Here is a 9,778-nt window from a genome sequence, read left to right on the forward strand (position 1 = left end):
TTCTTCCTTCTACCTTTCTTTTGCGCCACTTCAAACCTGTCCTGATAACCTATAAATCTTCTAAATGCATATTATATATTTAAAGACATGTACCGTATTTTTTGCTCTATAAGATGCACCAGACCACAAGACGCACCTAGTTTTTGGAGGAGGAAAACAAGAGAAAAAAAAATTCTGAATCTCAGAAGCCAGAACAGCAAGAGGGATCACTGCGCATTGAAAGCAGCAATCCCTCTTGCTGTTCTAGCTTCTGGGATAGCTGCGCAGCCTGCATTCGCTCCATAAGACGCACACACATTTCCCCTTACTTTTTAGGAGGGAAAAAGTGAGTCTTATAGAGCAAAAAATACGGTACTTACATCTTTTGAAAAAGCCATCAAACATCTTTTCTTCTTCCTCTTCTCTCTCACTCCTTGCTGTATCCTGAGGAAAAGTTCATGTTACTTTCATGGAATCAAAAATTTGATGTGTTCCTTTTTTCTGCAAGAGGTGCAATTAAAATAATGTGTGAATCAGCACCAAATTGTCTCTCTCTTTGGCATATAGTTTCAGGGTTTGAGCCAAACTTTCCCATCTCTGTCAACATATAAGCAGCATGTATTATTATTGGCATAAAATGCATTGAATATATTTCTTTTCTTTTTTAAATGTTACTGCTTTGGGGCTCTTTACTTTCCTGTTCTTTTTTAGACACTGTCTTTTGCCTTGGCCGAAAAAGAAGGAGCTCGGATTATTTTAGCCAATGACCCAGATGCTGATCGACTTGCTGTTGCAGAGAAACAAGAAAGGTATGGTTGCTTGCTTTGGTGATTTCAGTGTTTAACAACAATTCAATTGTTGAAAATGCCCAAGAGCTATTTATGGAAATGTATATTATCTGTTGCCTTACTTTTCTTTTGATTACTGTCAAAAGTGTTGGCAGTACATGCTCTTGAGAATACAGTGGTACCTCGGGTTAAGTACTTAATTCGTTCCGGAGGTCCGTTCTTAACCTGAAACTGTTCTTAACCTGAAGCACCACTTTAGCTAATGGGGCCTCCTCCTGCTGCTGCCATGCCACCGGAGCCCGATTTCTGTTCTTATCCTGAAGCAAAGTTCTTAACCTGAAGCACTATTTCTGGGTTAGTGGAGTGTGTAACCTGAAGTGTATGTAACCTGAAGCGTATGTAACCTGAGGTACCACTGTAATAATAAAAAATGTATCTTAAATCAATTTCTTTAAAAAAATACTTACACACCCAATATTTGTGGAAAAACATGTCAGTTTGCATTTCTTAGTTCAGAAAGTATTGATGTGATGTGTAGAGATCTTCCCCATTCTAATTAATTCAAAAAGCTTCTCTGTGTGAAAGAAGCAATCGGAAGATTCCTGATATTTGGGCTATTCCTTTAGAGAAGCTGAGTACAGCTGGCTTTAACTGCTTCTATTATCTCTTCCTGACTATAAAAGAAGGGCCAGAAGGAGCCTGGGTTTCACTTTCTCTTTCTGTCTCTTTTCCTTCTGGTGTGGTGTTCCGCACATAGTATGCTTAGTGTTAAGGTTTGTTGTTGTTTAGTCGTTTAGCCGTGTCCGACTCTTCATGACCCCATGGACCAGAGCACACCAGGCACTCCTGTCTTCCACTGCCTCCCGCAGTTTGGTCAAACTCATGCTGGTAGCTTCGAGAACACTATCCAACCATCTCGTCCTCTGTCATCCCCTTCTCCTTGTGCCCTCCATCTTTCCCAACATCAGGGTCTTTTCCAGGGAGTCTTCTCTTCTCATGAGGTGGCCAAAGTACTGGAGCCTCAGCTTCAGTATTCAGGTTTAGACTTCTTGTAAATTATTGTAAGTTTAAGTTAAGTCTGCTGCAACTGGATTTCTTATGGACAGCGCCAGTCCTGAGTGTATTGGATTTGTGACCGTTATGCTCATCTGCCTTCAGTAGCAGTAAAGCTCTGCTGGCTAAAATATAATTGCCTCTGGTCTATTTTGGGGGAATCCTGCAACGTGTTTAAGTTGTTACTCTGCTAACTATACATTGGAATCTACTCTGGATCAGTATTGAGTAGAATTACATGACAAATAAAAGTGCACACTCTGTGTCTACCGTATTTTTCCGTCTATAAGGCACCCCCATGTATAAGACGCCCCCTATTTGGGGGGACTCAGATTTAAGAAAATAGGGGAAGCCACTATCCGTGTATAAGACGCACCTTAATTTTGGACATTATTTTTTAGGGGGAAAACCTAGTCTTATACACGGGAAAATACGGTACAGTGGTGCCCCGCAAGACTAATGCCTCGCAAGACAGAAAACCCGCTAGACGAAAGGGTTTTCCGTTTTGGAGGTGCTTCGCAAAACAAATTTCTTATGGGCTTGCTTCGCAAGACGAAAATGTCTTGCGAGTTCCTGCGGGTTTTTTCCCCTCCCCCCCCTTTTTCTAAGCCGTTTATCTGCTTATCTGATAAGCCGCTAAAAGCCGCTAATAGCGCTAATCTGCTAAGCCGTCAATGGGCTTGCTTCGCAAGACGAAAAAACCGCTAGACGAAGAGACTCGCAGAACGGATTAATTTCATCTTGCGAGGCACCACTGTATATCCCTTTGGTTTTGGAACTGCAACCTCAGCACAGTAGTTCCTATCATTTCTTTATATTAAGCTGTCGAGCTACTGTCACTCTAACCATCTAAACTTGTTGTGTCCCTCAGTGGAGAATGGAAGGTGTTTTCTGGCAATGAATCAGGAGCTCTTTTGGGCTGGTGGATCTTCAGTTGCTGGAAAAAGCAGAATCAGGAACCCGCTGCCATCAAAGATGTATACATGCTTTCGAGCACGGTGTCCTCCAAAATCTTAAGAGCAATCGCACTCAAGGAAGGATTTCACTTTGAAGTAAGCCGTTTGAGGGCAGCAGAGAAGCATATTTCATTTTCCTGTAGACAGTGTTCTGACTGAAATCTTGTTCTGCACAGGAAACATTAACAGGATTCAAGTGGATGGGAAACAGAGCCAAGCAGCTCATGGATCAAGGAAAAACAGTCTTATTTGCCTTTGAAGAAGCGATTGGTAATAAGTATTCCATAACGCAGAGTGGTTTAGACTGAAATGTTTTACAGAGATAGGCATCTGCTTAATGTATCATCTACTCTTGTGGGTTGTCGTTGGTTTTTTCTGGTCTTGAGAACTGATTACCTGTAGTACAGTGGTATCTTGGTTCTCAAACTTAATCTGTTCCAGAAGTCTGTTCCAAAACCAAAGTGTTCGAAAACCAAGGCCTGCTTTCCCATAGAAAGTAATGCAAAATGGATTAATCGGTTCCAGACTTTTAAGAACAACCCCTAAAACGGCAATTTAACATGAATTTTACTATCTAAGGAGACCATTGATCCATAAAATGAAAGCAATAAACAATGTACTAGACTATAAAATAAATAAGACAGTATTGTAGACGATAAAAATTAAAATAAAATAAAATTCTTACCTGCACTGATGATAGTCATTGTTTAGATGCGGGGCTTTTATCCATTTCCACAGTCACACAATCAATCAGTAGCTGAACTGGATTTTACCCAGTCACAAAAACAAATCAACCGAAAAAGCCTCAAAAACACGCAAAATACATAGCAAAAACAAAAGTGCCAAACTTAATCCATTCCAGAAGTCCGTTTGACTTCCAAAGTGTTCGAAAATCAAGGTGCAGGTTCTGATTGGTGCAGGTGCCCCTGAAACAATAGCCAAGAGCTGCATCGGACATTCGGCTTCCCAAAAGCGTTTGGAAACTGGAACACTTCTGGGTTTTTGGCGTTTGAGAACCAAGGTACAGTGGTGCCCCGCAAGACGAATGCCTCGCAAGACGAAAAACCCACTAGACGAAAGGGTTTTCCGTTTTGGAGGTGCTTCGCAAAACGAATTTCCTATGGGCTTGCTTCGCAAGACGAAAATGTCTTGCGAGTTTTTCCGACTTTTTTTCCCTTCCCCCCCCTTTTCCTAAGCCGCTAAGCAGCTTATCTGCTTATCCGCTAAGCCGATAAGCCACTAAAAGCCGCTAATAGCGCTAAGCCGATAAGCCGTCAATGGGCTTGCTTCGCAAGACGAAAAATCCGCTAGACGAAGAGAATCACGGAACGGATTCTTTTCGTCTTGCGAGGCACCACTGTACCACTGTACAGTGAGGTGCATACCGTCTGCATTTATGCTGATAAGAGTAGGAGAAAATGCTTGCCTACCGATAGCATCTGAACATTATCTTCCTGAGCTAACTGTTTCTAAGCTTTGGCTTTAAAATGGGGCTGCTTATTTCAGCATAACTAAAATCCCACCACTAATCAATTTCCCTCCCTAAGTATAATAATGCCCAATAATCAATAAATATATGATAGTACTTGGTGGTTGGGAAACCATGCTGCAATTAACTGAAAACACATTTGCTTCTGGCAATACTTTCTGATGGCAAGGTTCAGTTGCTACTTTGGAACACGCACATTACCAATGTGTGTCTTAAAATGTTTCCATGCCCATGTAAATAAATGGGTTAGTTTGCTCATTTAGTGTTAACATAGACGAGCCTCAGTGAGCCCCAGCAAAGCATTTGTTTTGCACCCACCCACATTGCTACTTCCATCCTGCATGACCAGGAGAACTTTTGCGGAATATGCTTTCTGTTTCAATGGCTATTATCTTAATTTTACATGAGAACCGGGAATCCTGGTTTAAAACTACCAATGGCTGCTTCTAAACAAGCCAACCACAAACAATAAGGTATGAAATTTACTTGTTTAGCCACTGCTAGGTGTAAATCAGTATTCTTGTTTGTGTTACATATGAACAAGGCTTAGCATTATATGCAAAGTAAATTCTACAGAACTTATCCCAGCCACATGGGAAGAAAGGACCGTTATGATGAGGCACCTAATATAGCATTACTTGCAAATCAGTCCTGTGGTTGAGATGAAAATTGGGGCTATCCTTATCTTGGTACTAAAATGCACCTAACCCCTCTGAAATAGCAGTGAAATGCATTTCCTAACATGGGCCATTCATTTGAAATGATCCTTCAGTCTGTGATCCAGGTTTAGGTCTTGGGTTTAGGACTTGGGTTTAATAATATTAGTCACAACCGAGCACCTAATACAAACCAGATGATGTACAGATATGAAAGCAACACTGCCTTGTATATGAGCCTGTTATCTTGTGTTGTGTGATAGGATTACTTTATTTCATAGAATCACATTTGTAACTGAAAGGAAACTTTATCAGACTTTTGCATTTCATCATCTGTCCAGAACATTTAGACAAAATAGCTTCTGTTAAAGATGTTCTGTCTGTAACTTTGTCTTCAGGATATATGTGCAGCCCTGTGGTCTTGGATAAAGACGGTGTCAGTGCTGCAGTCATAACTGCGGAGATGGCTGCTTTTCTGGAAACCAAGAAATTGACTTTGTCTCAGCAGTTGAAAAACATTTACAATGAGTGAGTTTACAGTGAGCGTTTCATAGTATACTTAATATATTTTCTACATACAAGGTACATGGAGCTCACGGGTAACTATTTTGCCTTCAAAGGTACGGCTACCATGTTACTAAAGCTTCCTATTTTATCTGTCACGATCAGAAGATTATTAAGGAGCTATTCGAGAAGCTTAGAAATTATGATGGGAAGAACACTTATCCAAAAACCTGTGGGAGATTTGCAGTGTCTGGAGTACGGGATCTGACTACTGGCTATGACAGTAATGAGACTGATAAAAAAGCTGTAAGTAGCTGAAACTTTTTGTTCTTTTATTTCTGTTAGACTGTTGCTCCCTGAATGATGTCCTCATCCTAAATTTCTTTATTTGGAAATAAGTCTCATTGATTTTATTCCAGAGGATGTTGTTGTTGTTTAGTCGTTTAGTTGTGTCCGACTCTTCGTGACCCCATGGACCAAAGCACGCCAGGCACTCCTGTCTTCCACTGCCTCCCGCAGTTTGGTCAAACTCATGCTGGTAGCTTCAAGAACACTGTCCAACCATCTCATCCTCTGTCATCCCCTTCTCCTTGTGCCCTCAATCCTTCCCAACATCAGGGTCTTTTCCAGGGAGTCTTCTCTTCTCATGAGGTGGCCAAAGTACTGGAGCCTCAGCTTCACGATCTGTCCTTCCAGTGAGCACTCAGGGCTGATTTCCTTAAGAATGGATAGGTTTGATCTTCTTGTAGTCCATGGGACTCTTCCAGAGGATAGCCAACTAAAAAGGAGTCCTATGACGTCTTAAAGACTGAGGGAGGAATTCAACGTCACACTGTTTTGATAAGCGCTTCTGCTTGTCATAGGGAACTATCCCCCTTCTCTTCCCCTCATCTATATTTGTTTGAGGACCAAGACAGAAATCAGTGGAACACAAGGCTTCAAAAATTGAACTGGCAGCTGAAAACAGAGCTCAGGAAGCAGGGCAAATCCCATTCCTTAATAAGGATAAAAAAATTAAAAACAGTTTTGAAATACTCTGTTTTGTGTACTGCCTTGTAAGCAATGCTGGGGCTTAATGCAAACATGCACATAGTATTGAATTCCCCTCATCCTGCATGTAGATTCGTAGCAGAATTAGTCAATCTATGCTGTTCCTTTGTCAGTGCATATGAACGATGGAAGAATCTTACGAACCTAATAGAGGTATTGTAAGCTGCCCAGGTGACTTGCTGGTTTGATCTGCATAATTTGCGGATACCTGCAAATTAGAATAGTGTGTGTCATATTTGGCATCCTAGTGCCCAATCCTAAATTTTCGCTCCCCCCCAAAAAGATAGCTCTTGAAATCCCCACTGTCAATTTTTCACAATGAAGAGTCCAGGAGAAATTAGTGCTTTATTTCTTTATCCCATGAACCCCACCCTTAGAAATCTGATGATTAGTCATTACACATTAGCGCATATGAGTCTCATGCAGTCATAGTCAAAATTGTGACAAATTTACCTTTTGTGGTGTTAGGTGCTTCCCACCAGTAAAAGCAGTCAAATGATAACATTTACGTTTACTAATGGATGTGTGGCTACCATGCGAACCAGTGGGACCGAACCCAAAATCAAATACTACTCAGAGCTTTGTGCACCTCCTGGAAACAGGTATTCTTTAGATTTATTTATTTTTCTGTTGCAAACCATTGTTAAATTTGGATTTCTCCTACTGTAGAGTTTTTCAGAGAATAGCTGTTTGAGCAGTTTTCAGAAATCTTTGTTTAACACAGTTTTGAGTTGGGTAAGCTAAATTTCATTGTCACATCCACAAAACCTCAGTCCATTGTATTTCAAATGTGTATTTTAAACCACCTCCCCTTTGCTTTATCCCAGCCACCACTACAGTTCAGAATGGACGTTACCCATTAGCATATCATGGGAATAAATTTACTGTTTTTAATGGGAAGGAGAATTTGAATAGATTGAAAACCAGGTTTTGTTTTTGGCTCATTTTTTAGTGACTTTGAAAAGCTGAAGAAAGAACTGGATGAACTGGTCAGTGCAATTGAAAAATATTTCTTTGAGCCAGAGAAGAATAAGCTGCAGCCCAAGCCAGAGTGATACAGCTGTCCCTGTTTTCATCTCTACACAAACAATACTTTCTACAGTTAATTGCATAATATGTGTAAAGCACTTGTTTCCATGAATTAAGGGTGCACAAACGTGACTGTAATTTCACTATTTTGAAAAGTATGTTTGCATGTTTCATCTGTCATGCACACTCTTATTTTGATGGGAAATATGTCTTCCCTTGGCAAATTCTCCTTCAAACAATTTCCTGATGAAATTGCATTTGGTTTTAATAAAATAGTTGGTAGTGCCTGTTGACACAAGGAATGTCCCCTACCATAGCTCACAAATGGAAGTGCAGAAAGCGCTCAGTAATGGATGCCGATTTTATGTTACAAAGCTTTGCATTCAACTGTAAGATTGTAAGATTACCACTCATACAGATCTGAGTTTCCTGATCCATCATGCTTGTTTCCATTAGAACTATTAAAACTTTTCAGTCATCTCACTCCTGTTGGTGTGTGCATGTTGAAAAGTTGCCTCTTCGCTCTCTTATATTCTCAAATTGGTCAGTGTCTCCTAGTTTTCCAGCTTTGCTCCCCATCCCTTGCATGCCTAATCTCTTTGGTTGCAAGCATGAGAGCAAAATCTGTTTCTCTTTTTTGACTCACAATGCCTAGTTACTGGACGTACTCCAGAAATAATTATAATTATAAAATGTAGGGTCTGCCTTGTCAAAATCAGCTGCAATAAAATCAGCACATCAAAGATGTGGTATAGTCCCCAGTGCAGACAAGCCAGTAGCCTAACCTGAAACAGCACAGGCTGTTTATCATATATCTGAATCATGAACTTGTAACAAAACAACAGTAGGTATAGTTCTGCCAATAGCAGAGACAATGGATTCAGTTCTGCAAGATGCATATTTCCAGTGCTTTTTTCTGGGGGGATGCAAGGGTACGCATATCCGTAAACATTTTGTGAATTAAGTTTGGCCTCATTGAGGGACAGTATTTCAATATGAGTAGGAAAATGAGAGTACCCCTAAACATTTTTTTAGGAAAAAAAGCACTGCATATTTCTATAATTATGTGCTGTTAACCAGTGTAAAAAATATAAGAAAATCAGACAATTACTCAGTCAGTTGCCGTATATATTCTGAGATAGAGTTCTTTCAAAAATCATTGGTTCTACAGAATATGATCTCTTCTGTCTGTATTGCTTATTTCTGATTACCTGCTCCTCCCCTTTACAGATTGCTTTTGGCTTGTTTGGGTTTTGCTTTGCTATTATCAAGGGAACAACATTAGCTTTATAGCCGCTAGCTATCTAAAGGCGAGAGTCCTGTTTTCCATGACTGATTCCTCCAAATGGAAGCAGAATAAAAAATTACCTGTCTTAATGATGTATTGCCCAGAGCAGTGGTTATCAAACTTTTTTTCCTGAGTCGCACTTTGCTCATGCTGCCCGGAGTCTTTTCCAACACTCATGTTTGAATGGCAATTCTGAATCACAAGCAAGATTGTCCTTGATATCACTTGATGCTCTTGCTCTCATATGGAAAAGATATCTATCCATATTCTGCAAATTAAAAACACATTTTGATGCTATGCTTTACTACACTGAAATGTTTAAATGTTTGATTGTCCTTGAATCTTCCTGCCACACTTGCCACCTACCCCTGCTGCACTCTTTCAAAATCACTGACCTGAAGTTTTGATTACCAAAAAGACAATTTCTTTCTTCATGAATGACTTGAATGACAAATCAGAGATAGGATGTGCAATTTTTCTTGAAATGGTTGACTGATGTGAAGCTCTTGGAATCCTAGCCAATCTGTCATCCATGATTGGTTTTTTAAAAGCTCAGCATACATTTGCACAACAGTTATGCACTTAATTTATTTGACTACATTCCGGAAGAACTGTAGAGTCTCATTTGATGTTGCCTAGAGTGGATGCTTCTTATGTATGGCAATGTAAAATACTGTTTGACTCTTTATTAAATGAGTGTTGCAAAGTTTATAAAATGCCTTCCTGTTCTTTTTGCTGTTTGTGGATGTCCTGCTGTTTATTTTCCTCTTAGGCATAAAAGACATGGTATGTGGGTTGCACAGATACTCACACAATTGTACTGTCAGCAAGTGCCTTTGTGCAACAATGTGTCTCAACTTTATAATAACGTCTCAGGAAGGGTGTAGCTAGGCAGAAGTGAAAGTTTTAAAATACAGATCTGAAAGTAAGACCGCGAGAATATGTTGAAAGCAATATAGCAACATTGATCAAAACATCACACAGTT

The 9,778-nt window shown here is 40.0% G+C and overlaps 1 protein-coding gene across 1 annotated transcript in view; it reads left to right on the plus strand.

Annotated features, from left to right (window-relative positions):
• Positions 1-9,508, plus strand: part of PGM2 (phosphoglucomutase 2) — a 29,170-nt gene extending 19,662 nt beyond the window's left edge. The window contains exons 8-14 of the mRNA XM_081875803.1: positions 691-788; positions 2,692-2,872; positions 2,953-3,046; positions 5,320-5,449; positions 5,542-5,731; positions 6,944-7,077; positions 7,428-9,508. Coding sequence (XP_081731929.1) covers positions 691-788; positions 2,692-2,872; positions 2,953-3,046; positions 5,320-5,449; positions 5,542-5,731; positions 6,944-7,077; positions 7,428-7,530 — 930 coding nt within the window. The 3' untranslated portion in view covers positions 7,531-9,508. The remainder of the gene's footprint in view (positions 1-690; positions 789-2,691; positions 2,873-2,952; positions 3,047-5,319; positions 5,450-5,541; positions 5,732-6,943; positions 7,078-7,427) is intronic.
• The last annotated feature ends 270 nt before the right edge of the window (positions 9,509-9,778 follow it).

This window comes from Podarcis erhardii, assembly GCF_964252035.2.
Source record: "Podarcis erhardii genome assembly, chromosome: 9".
NCBI classification, from domain to species: Eukaryota; Metazoa; Chordata; class Lepidosauria; order Squamata; family Lacertidae; genus Podarcis; species Podarcis erhardii.